Below are 23,296 nucleotides of genomic sequence, written 5' to 3'. Positions count from 1 at the left end.
CATTACAAGGACACTTTTCCTGGTACTCAAAAGAGAAATGGTTGTTTTATGGAAATACAAAAAAGGGTTAGTATTAGTTGCGCACCAAAAATAGCTGACCGCAACGCGTCGTGAACTTGTAGATCGGCTAGTTTCCCCTCTAACGTTCACCCCTAGAATAGGAACACTAGGGTTCAATGTTGTTGAACACGAGGCACTCAAATGTGTAAGTGTGAAATAAGTTTCAGTTCCAAGATGACTAATAAGTCAAATTTGGCTGACATTGGCGTCAGTGCTTGGCTGTAACACACACACTCTCACAGTTCTCAAGGTTCAGCTCATTCCAGACTGTCACATTTATCCTCGTTTACCCAATAGATTAATTACCCAATTATCCAATTTGGTGTACAGTTGAAAGGCGACGCAGTCCGACCAACAAAACGGAGCTTTGTTGTCAAAGTCACACTGTCAGCTGACTGACTGGGGGAACAGTTTTTTATCCAGCTGCAGGGATATAAAACTGTAAATAGGTGTAAGAAGTACTCATGACTTTTGTGTGTCATTTTTAGATTTATTTGGCTGTTCAAAAATAGCACCGAGTGCCGTGCTATGAGCTTGTATATCTGCTATTTTTTGAAAAACCTTGACAATTTGTGCAAATCTTTAAATATGTATTTTTTAAAGCAAACATTTGTAAAATATGTTGTACCAGGGACCCCCCAGAAGCAAAGATTTTAGTTACAAATGTTACAAGTTTGAGTTACAAATGTTCGCTTTAACAAATATATATTCAAAGATTTGTACAAAATGTTCAAGATTTTTCAAAAATAGCAGATCTACAAGCTCATTATGCACTTGTAGATCTGCTATTTTTGAATAGCCAAAGAAATCAAAAAATGACACAGATGCGTTCCCGGTCTTAACTGGTTAAGTACAAGTATCAATACCACAATGTAGAAATACTCTGTTACAAGTAAAAGGCCTGTAGTCGAACATTTACTTAAAAGTGCAAAAGTATTGCCATTGAAATATACTTAGAGCGGCACTATGTCACTTCATTTAAATGAATAAATTGTAATTTTAAGTATGTTAATAATACAATATAACTGTTACAATTGGGGTGGTTGTATTTTGTCTACCTGCTCTTCTATTGAGACATTTAGATCGTGTCAAAGGTCATGTCTCACCTAGACACAGGATCTGACAACAAGATTCAATGTATCCGCTGAGCAGGCAGGCTCTATTAGCTCAATAGTAAAGATGTCAGCACTTGTGCGGGAAACCGGGTTCAAATCCTGTTACATAGTGCAGCTTTAAGTAAAAGTATCAATACCACAATGTAGAAAAATGTCCAAAACAAATGTTATTGTCGGCTTGTATATCAGCTATGTTCAATTCGGCAAAGTATAGGACTAAATGTGTTGATCTGTGTTTTGTAGTGGAGCAAAAAGTACAATATTTGCCTGTGATATATAGTGGAGTATAAGTATCAAGTATCGAAACAAGGGGAATACTCAAGAAGTGCAAAGTACCTGAAAATTGTACTTAAAGGGGAAATCCACCCATTTTCAATATTTAACTATGTCATTAATATAGCATAAAGAAGTTGTGTGGAAATAAGAAAAAAGTTCCCCCCTTTCTGTGTTGCCTTGAAATGGAGGATTGATTGTGGGTTTAACATTGCAAATTACAACATGATGACTCATCATGTTGTAATTTGCAATGTTAAACCCACAATCAATCCTCCATTTCAAGGCAACACAGAAAGGGGGGAACTTTTTTCTTATTTCCACACAACTCCTTTATGCTATATTAATGACATAGTTAAATATTGAAAATGGGTGGATTTCCCCTTTAAGTACTGTACTTGAGTAAATGTATACTCTTACTTTTCAGCACTGCAGCAGCAAGAAGAACACAGTTTTACATTGGGAACGGAGCCCTCTGGTGGTCAAAGTGTAGAATGTCTGTAGCCTGTAACAGCATGGGTCTTCAACAGGGGGTCCGGGACCCATAGTAATTTAATAATAATATTAATATTAATAATATAAATAATAATAATAATAATAATAATAATAATAATAATAATAATAATATCTATTATTATTATTATTATTTTGTATTACTGTTTTAAAATTATAAAAAAAGAAAAGATCATGTGTAAACAAACAAACAAACAAACAAACAAACACACACACACACACACACACGCACGCACGCACGCACGCACGCACGCACGCACGCACGCACACACACACACACACACACACACACACACACACACACACACACAGAAGATAGGGCTGTCAAACAAGTCTATGAAGCTATCTATGAAAACGTTTAATCTGCAACACACTTTTATACAATACATGGGGGGGGGGGGTCGTCCCTGCTTCATCTTTCTCTCAGCTAAGGGGTCCTTAATTGGGCCTGGAAAAAACACCTGGGCCTATACAGTGACCACCTGGGCCTATACAATGTTATTGCATGGTGGAGAGCGTCCTCCGGTGGTCAAAGTGTAGAACATCCTCTCAGTGTTGGCCCATGTTAATGTGTAGGTCATCAGGGCATGAAAAGCCTGTTTGTCAATCAATCAGTCATGTGTTTAGTCATCACAAATGCATTCACTTTTGACCCGTTTCTGCTTGTTCATGAAAGGCACCGAGGCTAACATGCCACACGTGCACCCACATGCAGTGGTGCTGGAGTAACCAAGTATAGGCAGCATTTACTCACCCATAGGCAGCGGGTGAGTTTGACAATTGGGAAGGCTGGGGTTCGCCGAAATCCTAGGTGGATTCTGTTAGTTTTTGGTTACTTTATTTCGGTTATAGGGTTAGGGTTAGGTTATTGAATTCTTATTTTTGCCTGACTTTACTGATTTATTATTAAAAAAAAATACTAAATAATGCTGCGCACATATATTATATATAATTTGCACAATTCCCAGAATTTCCCAGCATAACATTTGGGAAGGCTTAGCCTACCCTAGCCTTCATTACCCGCCGCCTATGTACTCACCACATTCAATCCGGGAAAGCATCTGTGTGTCACAAATAATTTCGACCACTTTAACCATATTTTATACTTTGGTTATAGTATAAAATGAATAGCAGATCTACAAGCTCACAGCGTGTCACTTCGTGCCACGCTATGAGCTTGTAGATCTGCTATTTTTGAAGAATCTTGAAAATGTGTGCAAATCATTGAATACATTTTTTGTCAAATACATATCATTTTGGGGGTCCTTGACATGAAAACATTTGAGAACCACTGATATAGCAACATGTGTTTTTCCCGAAAACATTTTTAGAACCGGCCTCGGGTCTTGGAAGGGTTAAGTGCAGTTTTGAGGTATACTTTTACCTTACGTAGGCACGACTCCACTACATCTCAGAGGCGAATGTTGCAAAACGGTGTCAAAAGTAGCAGATCCCTGAGCTTGTCGATCTGCAACGTTTGCGGCCATAGCTGAGTGGTTAGTGAGCCCGCCTAGGGAGCCAGAGGCCCTGGTTGCCCCAGGTTCGATTCCAGGCCACGCCAGCATATGTGTCGATGAAATGAAATTTGTCCCTGAGCAAGACTCTTAACCCCTAATTGCTCACAGGTTCTCATTGGAAACAAGACCGCAAGGACTTTCATGAACGACCTGTTAAAAAGGAATTATGCTATATTTTGAATTAGAATCCTGAAAGGCCACAGTTTTGGACATACAGTATGAGGTTTCCCCCTGACAGAGACGATTTGTCTTTACTAGACTTCCTTAGACTGTCTATACTCTCTACTCTGGAGCAAGGCAGTTTGGAACAATGCAAGTCAGGAATGCATGCTCCATCAATGTATGCAACGCCCATTACACCCATTGTCAGAGTACCCGCTGTACCCAGAGCCTTCTTCTGGAGAGTTACGTCAACTAGGGGGCAAAAAACCGTGGCGGTCACGTGGTTCATGTAAGCTCGAAATAGTGACAAACGCTCATGGACTCCAGTGCATTCCGTAAACTTCTGGTTCAGGGCTTTGTCACTATTCGCCAATTGAAGGCTAGGTAGAAGACCTGGCACGATGAAGTGAACGGAGGTGACGCAACTCTCCTTAGATATGACTCTGGCTTTACCCATCTGTCTGTCTGTGTCCCTTTTATGCCCATATATGAAGATTTCTATATCTGTCTGTCCTTGTCGGATATACTGTTTGTATAGTACATGTATGGACTAATGAATTAGCATTAGCATTAGCACGAACCCTCAGTCATTGCCTTGGAAATGTTTTTTCTATAGATGGATACACCATTTAAAAAAAAGAGAATAACCATGTTCAGGTGAGAGAGTAAGACTACCGACAGCGCCACAAGATTCAATTAGATGATGTATGTTATTAAATGAGACAATGTAGAGAGCTTGACAATGCTTGTGCATGGAACCAGTAGAGGGCAGTGTTGTTATACATTGGGTGTGTTTGGATATAGCACTGAGTACACTGGCCAATGTAAACGAATACATGAGTGCGCTCCCGGTGCGCATTTCCGAACGCACACATTGTGTTGCTCAATTTAGGGCAATGATTCTCAACGTGTAAAATTTCAAGAAGCACCAGTTTGATATGCATTAGCACTTCTTAAATATGTTTTTATTTATTTATGGAAATGATCAGCTTTATTTTATTTTTGTCTTGAAATACCTTTCAATAATGTTGGAATTCATTTAATTGATGACATTTTTTTGTTTACTTTTTAAAATCTTTTGAAATAATATTTATTTGTTTTAAATGGAAGACACGAAAATAGGGATATTTACTTGCGACCCAAACATGGGTCCTGACCCACTGTTTGCATTAGACCACAGACCCCCATTTGATACCATTTATTATCTCTGGGACCCCAATCTGCACTGTAAAATCCTCTTTGTAAATTAAACTCTGAGAGTGTCATTTGTACACTCTCAGAGTTACAGACCTGTACGGGACATTTGGAACCCACTCAAGGAACCCTGAGAGCCCCTGGACCCCACTTTGAGAACCAGTCACTTAGGGCACGGTGCCAAGTGTCTGGCTCCTTGGAGCAACCAAACACATTATATTTAACATCGTAACCTGCGAGTAGAAGTTGAATTTGTCTACTTTCCTGTTGGAACGACAAGTAATCAGTTGCAGTAATGTTGCATTAGACATGTTTTGGGTGGAAAGTCAGTGGATCCAGTGACGTTTAACGCAAATCGGCGTCGTTCCACACGTGTGTCAACGCTTTGTGATAGGTGTGACATCACACTACAGCTCTGATCTGACTTATATTAAGATGCTACAAATACGAGGAGAGATTAGAGGGTTTAGCGAGTGAGAGACAGGTTTCGAAACGGATTCCGAGGGAAACAGGCGGAGGAACAGAGAGATACGGTGTGACAGAGTGAGAGACGGAGCGACAGAGAGAGTGAGAGACAGACAGACAGCCAAGGAGAGACACACACTGAGGGACAGAGATGTTTCACTGGGCGATGCCCCTGAAAGTGGAACTGGTTGATCAGAGAACAAGCTCGCGTCATTGTGCTGCTGTGCCAGTGGGGGAAAATGTGTTCTACTTTGGAGGCTTCAATCACGGTATGGCCGACAACATGGATCAGATTAATGTGCATGTCTTCAACACAGTGTCTATATGCTGTGAGAAGTTGCCTCTAGTGGCGACTGGAAGAGGAGAAGGTCACCTTGAGGTTCCCTCCATGCGCTGGGGCCACACAGCTGTGCTGATAGAAGATATCATCTACATCTGGGGCGGGATAGTGAATTGTAGGATAATAAGGAATGACCTTCTTCCTTATCGAATAAACTCTAATTCCAATTGTATTAACTCTTATTCCATCAGGGGGGATTTCAGTGACAACGCTCTTTATGGATTTGATGTCGACACCCAGAGATGGCTCAGGCTTATGACTTCCAAGTATGTAGAGTCAAGGTCCAGAATACCAGAGTCAAGGTGCCGCCACTCAGCCTGTGTCTTGGGGAAGGACATGTTTATATTTGGAGGATACAATGAGCTTAATAGATACTGTAATAATGACATCTACAATTTGGACACCACCACAATGGTCTGGTCTTCAGTTAACACCAGAGGCATTCCACCACCAGTCTCATCAAGTCACTCTGCCACCATCATCGGGACAAAAATGTATGTACTTGGTGGCCAAGGGGGGGGAGTGTTTGACACAGAGACCAACTTCTGGCTGGACACGCCTTCTGCACAGCTTGGACGCTGGGGTCATTCAGCCTTTGCCTACAATGGAGAGCTGTACATAATTGGTGGCTTCAATGAAGACCACTATGATCCGTGGGAATTAATTGGTGGCTTCAATGGAGACCAGACCTGCAATGATCTGTGGAACAATGGTCTGTGGAAATTAAATATAAAGACCTTCTGCTGGAAGAGGGTTGTGGCCAAGGGACATTACCGAAGTACAACGTCTAATATGTGCTGTTGCATGCTGGGAGATCGTATGATCCTCTTGGGATACACAACCCATACACAGATCTTACAGATCTTGCACTTAAGTCCCAGTTTGAAGACCTTGTGCGAGCTGGCAGTTATTCAGTACGGCCTGAAGCTGGCAGGACTCCCACACAACATCAGGTGGGAACTGGCAGCCATGACACAACAGGTTAGAGGAGCGCACTTGTTGCCGAAAGGTTCCCGGTTGGATTCCCTGGACCGACAGGACAAGCTTGGGTGGGGAAGTGAATGGCATAGTGAATGGCCACGACTCACTCCTCCCCCAACGCCGCTGAAGTGCCCTCAGTGGCCAACAGTATAAAACTGTGGTTGTAGCTTACATGCAGATTTTAATGTGTGTGTGTGTGTGTGTGTGTGTGTGTGTGTGTGTGTGTGTGTGTGTGTGTGTGTGTGTGTGTGTGTGTGTGTGTGTGTGTGTGAGTGAGCTACTACCCTGGGTAAATAAGGAATATAAAAAAAGGAAAAAAGCTCTCGAGTGCTGCAGTGGTGACGTTCCCGCCCACCCACCTTGTGGGTTCGAATCCACCATGGTGCATAACGGCTTTGTCGAGCGTCTACATGAACACAGTTGGCCCGTGTTCGGGGGAGGGAAGCCGGGCGGGGAGGTTGATATTTGTCTCTGCAAGTAATCTTACGGGCTGGGGGAGGCACCTGTCAGAGGGGAGTGTTGGGCGGGAGGAGTAGGACGAAGGCTCTACGTCCTCCCGGTGGGGGCTCCTCACTGGCAGGTCAGTAGGATACGACCGCAGAAGCCCGGACCGGTGGCCTAGCGGCACCTAGGCTCTAATGTAGCTTGACAGTACATCGCTGGTTTGAGTCCCGTTGATTTTTACTGCATGTTTCTCCCCATCTCTCCCTGTTTCAGGCAGAAAAGCCTGAAACAGGGAGGTGTTTTTTTTTTCAAGGACCACCATAACTCTGAGAGTGTACAAATGGAACCAAATGGACCCTTACGGGTCCATTTGGTTCCATTTGCACACCCTCAGAATTACACACCCATAAGGGGCCATTTGGAACCCCTTCAAGGAACCATGAGGGTCCATGGACCACACTTTGAGACCCACTTGAGTGTTTCCTCAACATGCACAATATCAGCACCCTGACTCTGTTTGACTAGAATGGAACAGAACCTTAATTAGCATCATTGGTAACAGCTGTGAAGGGAGAAAGGAGGAGGCCCAAATTCACGTAGGTGCAAAAATATACAGACAAAAAACACCCCAAAGACTGGGGATCAATATTATTATTATGCTTGTGATGTGTTTCCTGTTTTTATGTTGCTTGTTGTGATGTGTTTCCCGTTTTGATGTTGCTTGTTGTGATGATGTGTTTCCTGTTGTGATGTATTTCGTGTTGTGACGTGTTTCGTGTTCGTCAGTGGCGATGTAGTGATGTAATTTCCTGTCTCCTCAGTGGCGAGAGCGGAGCGGGGAAGACCGAGAGCACCAAGTTGATCCTGAAGTTCCTGTCAGCCATGAGTCAGCACAGCCTGGAGACATCGTCCCGAGACAGGACGTCCCATGTAGAGGAGGCTCTGCTGGAGAGCAGGTACATATGCACGCACATGCACACGCGCGCGCGCGCGCGCACACACACACACACACACACACACACACTTGACCACAATGTTAAAAATGTAAATTAGAGAGCATGTTGTTTAGACTGATTGGTTCTTGGTTTACCTGTGATCCTAGTTTACTGAGGCACTATACTGTCTCTCTGCATTTGATGTACGTTTGTTTACCTTGCTTATTGTAAGTCGCTCTGGATTTGAGCATTTGCCGAATGCCTAAATGGGCTCTATGCAAGAAATTGAGCCTCTTCCTTACGTACTTCCTTCACAGGTGTTACCAATGATTCTAATGAAGGTTCTGACTGTTCCATTTAGTGTAGCACAGCGGTTTTCACATTTGTTTAAAGATGGGATGCCGTGATTTTCAGTGATTTTTCCCCCCCTTAAAACATAATCATCAGGTATTATGGTTATACTAGGAGGAAGATTTTTTTTCAAAAAAGTGTACAGAAAGTGTTCAAATTATGTTTTTATGTGGGCACGCACATGTGGGCTGTTTTTCTATTGGCATGTTTGACCCTCAAGATAGTCAGAGAAGACATAAAACACCATAAAAACACCACCAGGGGGCTTAATGAAGTTCTATCAACCTCATAGACACATGAAAAACAGAAAAAGTGCAAAACCATGGCACCACCTCTTTAAATTTCAAGTACCACCATAACTCTGAGAGTGTACCTTACGGGTCCATTTGGTTCCATTTGTACACTCTCAGACTTACACACCCATAAGGGGCTATTTGGAACCCCCTCAAGGAACCATGAGGGTCCCTGGACCACACTTTGAGACCCACTTGACGTAACATGCACAATATCAGCACCCTGACTCTGTTTGACTAGAATGGAACAGAACCTTAATTAGCATCATTGGTAACACCTGTGAAGGGAGTAAGGAAGAGGCCCTATTTCTGTCCAATATGGCTGCTGTACATAGAGCCCAATACAAAAAAAATAGACCTGCCATCTCCGGTTTAGTTCCTGTATCTGCGTGAAGTAGCTGGCTGCCTTTTTAGGAGACCAGAAGCAGGTTGGAGTCTATTAATTCCAATGGAAGAGTGAACGCAAACACAGCTTCTGAACCATTCATTAGTCCCATGGTCACTGAAATGAATATTTGACTCCGATGTCCTAGTATGAGCGAATACGGGAAGGGGATCAACGTCACGTGATTCCCTTGTTTGACCCGGCAAAAACTCGAATGTGTGTCTCAAAGAATATGATTTTTGGCAGAATCACGGAAAGTTTCGAATATTTACCGGTCCCGTTTTCATTTGAATTTTCCGTTGGTTGTTGCAATGACCTGCACTACAAAACTTCACTATATGCTGCGCTATGACGAAATAAACCCATAAAATGTAACAATGTGTGCGTTTGGTAATGCAATTCCAATGGTGAAAGCTGTGATGTTTCACCCGCTGAAGGAATGGCAGATTTGAACGGCCATTAGAGAGACAAATCAGGAGAAAATCTATAATTTTTCCAACCTTTCTCTGTCCCAGCAACACACTCTTGTGGGAACTAGCACCAGCAAACATGTTTGCACCCACTTAGGAGACCATTTGTAGGATGTGTGTACCATTTCGCCTCTAGTGGCTACAATTGGGATGGCATATCTTCCTAAATTAACCGTCTTTGATAGAGCCTATTGTAAGTGGTGATGTGATCTCTCTACAGCCCCATCATGGAGGCGTTCGGGAACGCTAAGACGGTCTACAACAACAACTCCAGTCGCTTCGGGAAGTTCGTCCAGCTCCACTTCTGCCAGAAAGGAAACATCCAGGGAGGAAAGATCATAGACTGTATCCTTTAATGAACCTTCGTCAACTTCCTGTCTGGACAGGAAGCAGGAAGTTGCTTGAAGAGCTGCCAGCGCTGCGCGCAGCGGACAGTCAATGAGGAGCCTTTAAGAGAGTGATTTACCCTAACCCTAACCCTATTGTGTGTGTGTGTGTGTGTGTGTGTGTGTGTGTGTGTGTGTGTGTGTGTGTGTGTGTGTGTGTGTGTGTGTGTGTGTGTGTGTGTGTGTGTGTGTGTGTGTGTGTGTGTGTGTGTGTTTGTATTACCATACTTGTGAGGACCCAAATGTCCACACAAGTATATAGGAGAATTTGAGAAATTGACATTTTGAGGACAATATCAATGGATGTTTTAGGAAATGACTCAGGTTGGGGTTAGGATTAGACATTTAGAGGTTAGAGTTATGCCTGATGTATATGGAGTTGCACACCGGTGACGCACACCGAAAAATAGCAGATCTACAAGCTCACAGCTTGTGGATCTGATATTTTCGGTGCGCGACACAGGTGTGCAACTGTTCATGGAATTCAGGCTTGGTGAAAATGAAATTGCCATCCTAAAATGCTGATGTCCTCACAAGTTTAGTAGACTTATACAAATGTTTGTGTTAGCGTTCGTGCGTGTGTGTGTGTGTGTGTGTGTGTGTGTGTGTGTGTGTGTGTGTGTGTGTGTGTGTGTGTGTGTGTGTGTGTGTGTGTGTGTGTGTGTGTGTGTGTGTGTGTGTGTGTGTGCGTGTATTTGATGACAGAGGGGGAGACAGCTACAATCAGTTGTATTCCCTAACTAAGATCTTCTCTCTGAACAAAGACCTCTTAGAGAAGGTGAGACATCTGTTTTTGCATTGTGTGCGTGTGTGTGTGTGTGTGTGTGTGTGTGTGTGTGTGTGTGTGTGTGTGTGTGTGTGTGTGTGTGTGTGTGTGTGTGTGTGTGTGTGTGTGTGCGCGTGTGCGTGCATGTGTGAGTGTTCACGTGCATGTGTGTAAGTGCGTCTGTGTGTGTGCTGACCGTTCTGTCTCTCTGCCATCAGAACCGCGTGGTGAGACAGAACCCAGGAGAGAGAAACTATCACATCTTCTATGCCCTGCTGGCTGGTACCAACACTGAACAGAGAGGTGAGACTGTCTGTCTCTCCTACACTTGTCTCCCTCTCAGCTTTCCTACAGTCTGTCTTTCCTACACTGTCTCCCTCTCAGCTCTCCTACGATCTGTCTCTCCTACACTGTCTCCCTCTCAGCTCTCCTACGGTCTGTCTCTCCTACACTGTCTCCCTCTCAGCTCTCCTACGGTCTGTCTCTCCTACACTGTCTCCCTCTCAGCTCTCCTACGGGCTGTCTGTCCTACACTGTCTCCCTCTCAGCTCTCCTACGGTCTGTCTCTCCTACACTGTCTCCCTCTCAGCTCTCCTACGGGCTGTCTCTAGTACACTGTCTCCCTCTCAGCTCTCCTACGGTCTGTCTCTCCTACACTGTCTCCCTCTCAGCTCTCCTACGGGCTGTCTCTCCTACACTGTCTCCCTCTCAGCTCTCCTACGGTCTGTCTCTCCTACACTGTCTGTCTCTCAGCTTTCCTACGATCTGTCTCTCCTACACTGCTTCCCTCACAGCACATAAGCTCCAGCATTATATGACTTCCTTATTTCGTGTTGATTTGTTGATAATTTAAGAAGTAAAGAAAGCAAAGATGAAAAACTTCTTGATTATTTTTGGTTGCGACCTCACTAGTGACATCGTTAGTGGTGTTAATGTTAACGCAGAGTTAACGAGTGTTATTATCGATGGTTTCAGAGGCCTTCGGTCTGTCCAAACCAGAGAACTATTACTACCTACGACAGTCGGGCTGCGTGTCCGACAACACCATCAACGACGCGGACACTTTTCACGACGTCCTGGTACGTATGAACTACACCACTTTTACTCAAATGTTTTACTTGAGTAAAAGTATCAATACTGCAATGTAGTGCAATGTAGGTACTACTCTATTACAAGTAAAAGTCCAGAATAAAAAAATGACTTGAGTAAAAGTACAAAAGTATCGGTATCAAAATTCACTTAAAGTACCAAAAGTAAAAGTACTAAAATGTTTGAAAATACAGTAGCAGATGTACAAGCTCACAGATATCTGCTATTTTCAAATAGCCTAGGTATAAAATAGGGCTAAATAGTGGTTAATGTATGTTTTATAATGTAATAATTTATATTATGCAAAGTAACTAGTAACTAAAGTTGTCAAATAATTGTAGTGGAGTAAAAATACAATATTTGCCTCTGAGATGTAGTGGAATAGAAGTAAAAGCATAGACAATTGGAAATACTCCAGTAAAGTAAAAGTACCTCAAAACTTTACTCAAGAACAGTACTGGAGTAAATGTACTTAGTTACTTAAAGTTTCCACCACTGGTTACTGGTCATAACACCACGTTACTGATCATGATTATGGCCAACACTAAGGTCAGTGATGTACACAGCCATTCGACAAGAAGAAGCTCCGCCCACTTTGTACCTTGCAGAATTCAAAAGCTGCATGGGAAAGTGTACTTGTTCATACTCTGCAGCATCTATAGGCGGAAATGGGTTCATTATCTCCATTGTTAACTTGAAGTCCTTCCACAAGGAGCTGGCTGAATAGCGGCTGGACCTACTTATAACCATCTGTTAGACGAGTTCCAATTCAGTTGGAAACCTTTAATGTCCAAAATCCTTACTTTTCAGGAAATAAAAAAAAATAACCTGTGTTCCGATTGATCATATGTAGTTATAGTCACAGGCTCTTGTTAATACTTTACATTTTTGTTTTGTTTAAAAAAATAGCGTAAATAGGCAATCTATGAGCTCAGCAAATGTTGCATCGCACATTTATTTGCTATTTTGTGATACTAATGAAGGCTCTGTTCCATTCTGGTCAAACAGAATGAACCCCTACGGGTGTGTAACTCTTGAGAGTGTACAAATGTTCCATTTGTACACTCTCAGTGTAATGGTTTTATAACCACTAAATGGATCATTGGTAAAGCCTGTGAAGGAAGTAAGGAAGAGGCCCAATTTATTGCCAATATGGTTGCTGTGCATAGAGCCTATTAACTCCATTTTAATCAATTCAAATGTCTGGTGTGTATGGTAATAAAGGTTGTATTTGATTATGTTTGTCTTCTACTCCTCCTCTTTGTGTGTGTGTCGTGGCCTTCCCAGAATGCAATGCGGACCATGCAGTTCTCGGAGGAGAACATCCGGGACATCCTGCGCCTCCTGGCGGCCATTCTCCACGCGGGGAACATGGAGTTTGTGACGGCGGGAGGAGCACAGATCTCCTCCAAGTCAGGTCTGTCTAACTCTAACTAAATGAATTATGACTTACTTAATATGACTTATCTCTGTCTTACTATGACTTATCTCTGTCCTTGTTCTAGCTGTATTGCAATATGTTCTGTCGTATTTTGTTTTCATGTTGTATGTGAGGGATTGGAGGATTTTCCTAAACAGATTATTTACACTTACACGTCATTGTACTGACTTGGAGCGCTCTGTTCATTAATACATCGTCTCTGTCGGGTGTAAACCTTATACGTCCAAAACGGTTACTTTTCAGTATTTAAATTAAACGATAGCGAAAGTAGCAGATCTACAATCTCAAAACGTGTTGCTTTGTGCCACGTTTCGAGATCTGCTACTTTTGATACGTTTGTGTTACGCAAAAAAAAAATGGAGATAATAGGTTTCTGCCCGACAGCAACGGTATGCACTAAATGGAACTTTGCTCTCAAAGAAGCAAAGTAACTGACCTTCAAGGCAGTTCCACTCATCAGCCAGTAGGTGTCCTACCAGACAACAGGATCTAATGTCTAATGCAGGGGTCTTCAACCTTTTCAGGCCATGGACCCCCTAGCTGAGAGAGAGATGAAGCAGGGACCCCCTACTCTATATTGCATAAAATTGTGTTTCAGATTAAAGTTTTTTTTTTTTTACTTAGTCTAGACCTAAAAAATGCCCAAAATAGCCGATCTACAAGCTCTCAACGCCTCGCGCTGCGAGGCGTTGAGAGCTTGTAGATCTGCTATTTTCGGCTTAATGTTCCCCTCAGAAAAGGAATTCTAGGGTTCAAGTGGTTACTGTAAAAAACACTACATCCTATCACTCAAAGATTTGGCGGACCCCCTATAGTAGCTCTGAGGACCCCCTAGGAGTCCCGGACCCCCTGTTGAAGACCCCTGGTCTAACGTGTGCGTTGGTCCACAGCTCTCAGCAGAACATCAGAGCTGTTGGGTCTGAACCCAGACCAGCTGTCGGAGGTTCTGACGCACCGCTCCATGATCCTGAGAGGAGAGGAGATCTGCACCCCGCTCACTGTAGAACAGGTAGGTACCAAGTGGCCAAGGACCCCCAAATTGATGTATGTATTTGGTCGCAGACCCCTATCTGAAAATGTTTTGTGCCAGGGACTCCCAGAAGAGAAGAAATTCACATCGTTCAAACACTTTCAAGATTTTTCTAAAATGTTTGGCGCTCTGTGAGCTTGTATATCTGCTATTTTTAAATAGCCACAGTAACACATTTCGCTGGGGACCCCCTGGAACCCACTTTGAGAACCGCACTGCCCTAACCACCAGGAATCACACCCACAACCCTCTGTTCCCCGAACCCTAACCCCCCCCCTCGCTGTGGAGCAGGTCAATACCATGTTCCCTAACACCGGGAATCAAACCCACAACCATAAACCCAGTGGTTCTCAAAGTGGGGTCCGGGGACCCCCGGGGGTCTTTGAAGGGATTCCAGGGGGTCCCCAGCAAAGGCATATGTCCCTCCTAGCAAATCCCAACCTTGTTGATTATTGAATAACGTTTGTTGTTGTTTCACCCTTCAATTCATCCATTTTCAGTGATATATTATTGTGTGTGTGTGTGTGTGTGTGTGTGTGTGTGTGTGTGTGTGTGTGTGTGTGTGTGTGTGTGTGTGTGTGTGTGTGTGTGTGTGTGTGTGTGTGTGTGTGTGTGTGTGCAGGCTGTGGACTCTCGGGACTCCATGGCCATGTCGTTGTACTCTCAGTGCTTCACGTGGATTATCCGTAAACTCAACAACAGAATCCGAGGCAAAGAGGATTTCAAGTCCATCGGAATCCTCGACATCTTTGGATTCGAGAACTTTGAGGTGAGACTCATTATAATACTTTATATGTTAACAACATCAACCCTAGCATCCCTATTCTGGGGGGAGGCGAACATTTGGCAAAAATAGCATATCTGAATTGTAAGCTTGTAATTCTGTATTGTCGCTATTTTTTAGATAGTGCTTAAGTGGTTACTTTCTTCTTTTTTTTAAACCACCCTCTAGTTCTATTCTTTTCTTTATACTTTTTTATTAATTTTTTTAATCAAATATTTAAAGGTAGGGTAAGTGATATTTTTGGGTTAAAACAAAAAGTATTTTGTTAAAGGGTTAAAGCACTATATTCTGATAGTAATCATTGCTATAGAGTGTTTGTTCAGTAACAGGAGTCTCTCCGTCTCTCCATCTCTTTATAGACCAATTATTTGTTTACTAACATTGAGCCTGGACGCACAGGTGATTGTTTCACGCAATAAATTCCCAACCTGTTTCGGGGTGCACTGGTTTCAGCACACCCCAACCCCCTCTTGTGTGTGTTGGCTAGTGAGACGCGTCCTAACGAGACCTGATATAATGGGTTTCGTTGCGCGCATACTGGCTGCGTGCAGCCAGTGTGACGTCGTCTGTTAAGGGGTCTATAAAACAGAAAATACATTTTCCGGTAGGTGTCAAAATCTCAGCCAATCAGGAGAAAGTACCCATTTTTAAGCTTCATTTGTATAGTGTTCCAGTTCCAATTTTGTCTGCTCATTTCTTAGTGTCATCACTTCCAATGTCACTTGTTTATTCTATATCCTGATTGAGTTCTCTATCCTGATTGGATAAAATTGGAAATGAAACTGAAACGAAAATGCATTTTCTGTTTTATAAAGAGCTGGAGAGACAAGGAGACTCCTTTTACTGAACAAACACTCTATAGCAATGAGTACTATCAGAATATAGAGCTATTTAACACTTATTTTAACTTATATCTAATTATATACACTTGCCTTTTGCCTTACAGGTGAACCGTTTTGAGCAGTTCAACATCAACTACGCCAACGAGAAGCTGCAGGAATACTTCAACAAACACATCTTCTCCCTGGAACAGCTGGAATACAACAAGTAGGTGGAGCCTCCACCTCGGAGAGGTTTTATTTACTGTTTTCTCCATAGTGATTAAAATGCTACAGGGTGTGCGCCAGGGTGGTGCAGGGGTAAAGGACCTGCCCACCACTTGGTTTTTAATCCAACATTATATTATAGTGATATTATACGGGCTGGGGGGCGCTATGTCCTCCTGTTGGGGGCTCCTTCACTGGCAGGTGATCCAGTAGAATAAATCAGTACGTCCTCCTGGTGGGCGTTCCTCGCTGGCAGGTGAGGCAGTAGGATACCATAGCAGTGACAACACAGAAATGTGTGGTGAGGAAATGATTGTCAGAACGACTAACATTGGGATAAAAAAAGGATTAAATTAAATTAAATTAAATTAAATTAAATTAAATTAAATTAAATTAAATTAAATTAAATTAAATTAAATTAAATTACAAAGTACAGGACTTATGTGAAAAACTGTGTCGATAGTCAACGTTATGGTGCCTTTCATTTTTTATCAAAGTATTATTGCGTTTTAGCTGCAAAAAGTCACTGAAGAAAATACAGACATCCACCAATCAGAGTGCTTGTCAGTAACTGTTGGTGCTGTCTTTTCATTGGCTGTCTTGTCCTCCAGAGAGGGTCTGGTGTGGGTGGACATCGACTGGATGGACAATGGAGAATGTCTGGACATGATCGAGAAGGTAGGACGTCCCTCATATACGTCTATTAATACATGCATTAATAGACGTGTTAATATTAATATGATATTAATACATGTATTAATAGACATGATGGAGAAGGTATGAAGTCCTCATGCATGACAATCATGATGATGATGATGATGACGACTGTGTTTCCATAGAAACTGGGCCTCCTGGCGTTGATGAACGAGGAGAGCCATTTCCCCAAAGCCACCGATGAGACGCTGCTGGAGAAACTGCACAGTCAGCACGCTGTATGTTAACTTCAATTAATGTTTACAAATGGCACAGTCATGTTTAAAAACTGCACAGTCATGTTTAAAAACTGCACAGTCTTGAAAATGCACAGTCATGTTTTAAACTGCATAGCCATGTTTTAAACTGCACAGTCATGTTTTAAGCTGCACAGACATGTTTAAAAACTGCACAGTCATGTTTTAAGCTGTACCGTTCCACTGATCTTATCCGAGGAACAGGCCTTCATTTTTCCATTAATCTGATAGCCAGAGTGCCTCTGATTTTGTGGAGTTTTTTTTACCCAGAGAGGGGAAAGGGGAAGTACATTTTCAGGTCAGGATACCAAATTGATCCAATCAGGGGAAAGAACCCATTTACCAGCTTCTATTCGATAGTGTTCCAGATCCAATTCTGTCTGCTCATTTCTTTGTGTCATCACTTCCAATTTCCTGTACGAGTTCTCTCTCCTGATTGGATGAAATTGGTATCCCAACTTGAAAATGTATTTTGTGTTTACTAAAGAGTTGGGGAGAACTGTTACTGAACAAACACTCTATCACAATGATTACTATCACAATATGGATCTATTTAACACTCAGTTTACATTACAGTATACAGACTGCTGTAAATTTGGTGATGTCATGCAATTCCGAAGCAGATTCCTTATTTGACTTTTTTTGACAACATCTGTGCTGGCAATCATGCAGCATATCAATGTATTTTAATGAGGCATATTAATGTATGTGAACCCTGACCAATGAGAGGTCAGGATTGAAACCTTTTCCTGTATGGGTTTTGAAGCAGTGATTTAATTGGACCGGAGGTTTCTATAGAAACCTGGGTCCACACGCTTCATACTTGTCATATTATAGTCTATAAAAAGACATATTTCACATGTTTTGACCATCTGTTCTATGTTTTTATATGAATGAGGAAAAAACATCTGTTTTACTCATTTAGCAGAATGCGGTTGTGTTTTTCTTTTTTTTTGCATTTTGGCTAACAGCGCTGCCCGCTGGCCTTAGCGGCCGATGCTAACCGCTCGGTTCCATTTAGCAGTGGTGGAAAGTAACCAATTACATTTACTCAAGTACTTGAGTACAATTTGTAGGTATTTTTTTTTACTTTACTTAATACTTTTTTAATTTTTCAATGCTTTATAGGCTACTACTCCACACTACTTTTGACTCTACTACCATTATACGAAAACTTTAGTTATTAGTTACTGGAAAATATGTTTTACAAGTTACTTTACAAAACATACTTTAATCACTTAAGCCCTATCTAGAACTTACAGTAGATCGGCTATTTTCAAAAGATATTTAAGCATTTTGAAAACTTGAGAAATGGGACTTTCTACACAATGAGTTATTTTCCTTTTGGTACCGTAAGCATAATCTTTGATACTAGATACCAATACTTTTCTTTAACTTGAGTGCATTTTGAATACAGGGCTTTTACTTTTACGTAACAGAGTATTTCTAGGTTTTCGTATAATTGTAGTGGAGTAACGAGTACAATATTTTCCTCTGAGATGTAGTGGAGTAGAGTAAAGTTACTTTCCACCACTGTTAAATATAGCCCATCATATTTCCCCCGCTACGCTTTGGTCGCTTTTACAGCCACATTAAATGCAATAATGTCAGGGATTATTATATTTGTATTACTTTTATTATATTATATTTTTAGAATAATATTAAGATTTTATGACTGCATACATTCAGCACTAATAAAAGAAGTACATGTTCTAACTGTTTGATCTCTCTCTCTCTCTCTCTCTCTCTCTCTCTCTCTCTCTCTCTCTCTCTCTCTCTCTCTCTCTCTCTCTCTCTCTCTCTCTCTCTCTCTCTCTCTCACTCGCTCTCTCAGAAAAATCCATTCTATGTGAAGCCACGTGTCGCTGTTCATTTCTTTGGAGTCAGACATTATGCAGGAGAGGTAAGATGTGTGTGTAGTGTGTGTGTGTGTGTGTGTGTGTGTGTGTGTGTGTGTGTGTGTGTGTGTGTGTGTGTGTGTGTGTGTGTGTGTGTGTGTGTGTGTGTGTGTGTGTGTGTGTGTGTGCGTGCGTGCGTGCGTGCGGGCGGGCGGGCGGGCGGGCGGGCGGGCGGGCGTGCGTGCCTGCGTGTGTGTGTAGTGGTGTAAAGTAACTAAGTACATTTACTCAAGAACTGTACTTAAGTACAATCTTGAGGTACTTTTACTTTACTGGAGTATGTCCAATTGTCTATACTTTTACTTTACGGGAGTATTTCCAATTGTCTATACTTTTACTTTTACTCCACTACATCTCAGAGGCAAATATTGTACTTTTACTCCACTACAATTATTAGAAAACTTCAGTTACTAGTTACTTTGCAGATATAAATCATTATATTATGAATCATGCATTAAACACTTTAGTCCTATTTCATACCTAGGCTATTTGAAAATAGCAGATCTACAAGCTCACAATGTGTCGCATCGCCACACGTTGTGAGCTTGTAGATCTGCTATTTTCAAACATTTTAGTATTTTTACTTTTGGTGCTTTGAGTACATTTTGATACCAATACCAATTTTGTATCTTTTGTAGTGGAGTAAATGTAGTATCTTATCTACTCAAGTAGTTTTTTTAATTCCAGACTTTTACTTGTAAAGGAGTACTTCCACATTGCAGTATTGATACTTTTACTTAAGTAAAACATTTGAGTACTTTTCTTTCACTGGTTGTCGGTGTACGTTGCCGTAACGACTCTGCGTCTCCCCCCGGTGGACAGGTGGTGTACGACGTCAGAGGCATCCTGGAGAAGAACAGAGACACGTTCAGAGACGACATTCTCAACATGCTGAGAGAGAGCAGGTAACCATGGAAACCAAAAAACATTACAACCTTTTGTCATTCAGGTTCATTCACACCGTTGCTCCGATCCGCACCGAACTTGGCACAAACGCCGTCCACAGGGGTCTGCCATGAGAATAGTCACGCCCAGGGGCCACGTTTGCTCCCCAGGGTTCATGGCAGGGGCCCCTGACATTGCTCTGATCAGTGCAATCTAATAATAATAGTACCTCAAAGTTATATGGCGCTTTTCTAAGTACCCAAAGACGCTTTCACATGGGAGGAGAGAACAACAACAAAAATCTACTTTATTAGGGAAAAACACTAAAAAGGCTAAGACTATGCACTAAAATAGTAGTGCAGTTAGTATTATAAAATGCCCGTCCATAAGAACAGGATCTAAACCAACTACCTTACAAACTATAAAACAATTTACACGTGATACAATTCAGGTAGTTACCCTGATGGATGCAATGCTTTTGAATGCTCCTCATTTTATGAATATCTTCACTATATCTGCTTTCCTCCCTCTTGATTTTAGACTGTTCATTTTGTGTATTCCAACTGTTCATTTTGTGTATTCCAACTCTCTCTGTCTCTCTCTCTCTCTCTCTCTCTCTCTCTCTCTCTCTCTCTCTCTCTCTCTCAGGCTGGACTTTGTGTATGACCTTTTTGAACACGTGTCCAGTCGTAACAAACAGGACACTCTCAAGTCCAGCTGCAAACACCGACGACCCACCGTCAGCTCCCAGTTCAAAGTGAGACTCTCTCGCGCGCACACACACACACATACACACACACACACACACACACACACACACACACACACACACACACACACACACACACACACACACACACACACACACACACACACACACACACACACGCTATTAATATTATCAATGCTATATCACCTTACAGCACATTATAACTCCAAGTGTCTTTGTTATTTTTGTTATGCATAATTATAAACATTTATACCCACTATTGTGAAGCCGTATAAGTGCATCATACATGTGATAATGCATTATAAACACAACCTTTCAGTAAAGTGTTACCTGATAGTTATAATGTGCTGTTCCACTGAGCTTATAATGCATTATGACCAGCACTTATAATACATTAGTGTGTGTTGTTTCCTGTCCAGAACTCGCTCCATTCTCTGATGGCCACGCTGAGCACCTCCAATCCTTACTTTGTACGCTGTATAAAACCCAACACACACAAGGTAATCAACACACACACACACACACACACACACACACACACACACACACACACACACACACACACACACACACACACACACACACACACACACACACACACACACACACACACACACACACACACACACACACACACACACACAGCCTGTTCACACCTGCTGTAATTCAAACAGGCAGATCATCTCTGGGGGCCGTTTTAGGGGCCCCTGAGCCACGTGCGCACCCCCCCCCCCCTCATGTCCCCTGGGAGCCCCCCCCCCCCCCCCCCAACACTCCACTACATTAAGTTTCACTGAAAAGCCATCATCTAGCCTTACAGACGCTATGACCAGCTGCTATGTGCGGATACGCGTGTTAGTGTGCGTGTGTGCGTGCATCTATGTGTGTGTGCGTGCACAAGTTTCCATCTACAAATATACTTGTTTGTGTGTGTGTCTTTGTGTGTGCGCGTGCATACAGTACGTGCGTATGTACAGTATGCATACTTGTGTATTTGAGTGTTTGTGTGTATTCCACGGCTGTGAAATGATTGCAAATTGTAATCAGATTAATTACAATTTAGCTGTGATTAATTATGATTAATCACCATGAAACCGTACTTAGGTCACAAAATATTGCTTACAAAAGTGAGAATGGAAGAGAGCAGGGAATGCGTGCGTGCGTGCGTGCGTGCGTGCGTGCGTGCGCGCGTGTGTGTGCATGTAAATATATATATTGAAAGATTTGTGTGTGTTTGTGTACATCCATACATAACATTTGTTCATAAGACCTATGCTGCTGCCTTGGAGCAATGCTTTGTCCAGCCTGTTAACATTCTGTCAATATATTGATCTCTCTCTCACACACGCACACGCACACCCACACCCACACGCACACCCACACACACACACACACACACACACACACACATACACACACACACACACACACACACACACACACACACACACACACACTGTCACTGTCTCTCATAAAGGCTGTCAGGAATATCATCCATGCTCATCAAATGCAATCTCCCATCGTCACGGAAACCACCTCGCTGCTACATCCAATGATAATCACTGTCCTAAAAAGTAATAAGACAGACAGACAGACAGACAGACAGACAGACAGACAGACAGACAGACAGACAGACAGACAGACAGACAGACAGACAGACAGACAGACAGACAGACGGACGGTGGTGGATTTCTTCATCCTGTTCTTCGTTAAAGCAACCATTATTAACAGACAGACAGACAGGGTCTCCGGTCAAGTACCCATTGAGTTTAATGGCATGAAACGTCTTCTGCAACCAGGGGCAAAGAGTGACACCTTCTAGGCCAGGGTTGGGCAACTTTGATGATGGAGAGGCAGGGGCGCAGCCATGGGTGGCCTGGGTGGGCCGTGGCCCACCCACATAGAAAGCTGGCCCACCCAATCGATTTGGCAAAAAAAAAAAAAAAATTGAAATGTATTTTTATTTATTTTTTATAATTATTTTTTGTTAAAAAAAATCGGTAAAATCAGGCAAAAATAAGAATAAAATAACATAACCCTAACCCTAACCCTAAAACTGAAGTAAAGTAACAAAAAAACGGCCAAAAACGGCCAATATCCGCCCAATAACCACAAATTCGCGCACACGGGTCGGGGACACATGCATGCGTGCCCACCCGCTCCTGCCTAGGCCCAGGCTATACTAGCGTTCTGGCTGCGCCACTGTAGAGAGGGCCAATATATTTCCACACTCACTCCAGAGGGCCACATTGCATTTACTGTCGGGCAGAAACCTCTTACATCCGTATTGTCATTTTTTTGTAAATTAATGCCATACTTCGCCATTCAATGTCACACAAAAGTAGCAAAAATAGCCGATCTACAAGCTCAAAACGTGTCGCACTGCGACGCGTTTTGAGCTTGTAGATCTGCTATTTTTGCATTTTTTTTATTTACTGGAGTCTTTCCAAGTTTCAATACTTTTACTTCTACTCCACTACATATCTGGGGCAAATATTGTATTTTTCCTCAAGTAACATTTTCAACACAGGCCTTTTTAGTTGTAACAGAGTATTTTTATATTGTGTTATTGCTAATTTTACTTAATTAAAATATTTGAGTACGTCTTCCACCACTGAGCATTAGTGAGGACCAACTATATGAAGATTAAGATTTAATATGGATATAAAAAAAAAACTGTGTTTTATAAGGCATGAATATTTGAATTGTCTTTGTTTCTCCGGGGACTATTTCACATTTCATTTCATTATTTATTTCTGTATAAAAACACATTTCATTCTATGTATGTGTGTG

The 23,296-nt window shown here is 42.2% G+C and overlaps 1 protein-coding gene across 1 annotated transcript in view; it reads left to right on the top strand.

Moving 5' to 3' along the window:
* Positions 1-23,296, top strand: part of myo10 (myosin X) — a 156,278-nt gene that overhangs the window by 94,364 nt on the left and 38,618 nt on the right. The window contains exons 5-19 of the mRNA XM_084056351.1: positions 7,886-8,020; positions 9,719-9,843; positions 10,649-10,662; positions 10,869-10,953; positions 11,626-11,729; positions 13,027-13,156; positions 14,071-14,189; positions 14,833-14,979; positions 15,941-16,041; positions 16,652-16,718; positions 16,880-16,972; positions 18,825-18,893; positions 19,711-19,793; positions 20,422-20,530; positions 20,923-21,003. Coding sequence (XP_083912477.1) covers positions 7,886-8,020; positions 9,719-9,843; positions 10,649-10,662; positions 10,869-10,953; positions 11,626-11,729; positions 13,027-13,156; positions 14,071-14,189; positions 14,833-14,979; positions 15,941-16,041; positions 16,652-16,718; positions 16,880-16,972; positions 18,825-18,893; positions 19,711-19,793; positions 20,422-20,530; positions 20,923-21,003 — 1,462 coding nt within the window. The remainder of the gene's footprint in view (positions 1-7,885; positions 8,021-9,718; positions 9,844-10,648; positions 10,663-10,868; positions 10,954-11,625; positions 11,730-13,026; positions 13,157-14,070; positions 14,190-14,832; positions 14,980-15,940; positions 16,042-16,651; positions 16,719-16,879; positions 16,973-18,824; positions 18,894-19,710; positions 19,794-20,421; positions 20,531-20,922; positions 21,004-23,296) is intronic.

This window comes from Gymnoscopelus microlampas, assembly GCF_963454915.1.
Source record: "Gymnoscopelus microlampas genome assembly, chromosome: 5".
NCBI lineage: Eukaryota > Metazoa > Chordata > Actinopteri > Myctophiformes > Myctophidae > Gymnoscopelus > Gymnoscopelus microlampas.
The sequence above is the reverse complement of the archived record's forward strand: the minus strand, read 5'-3'. Positions and strand labels throughout refer to the sequence as shown.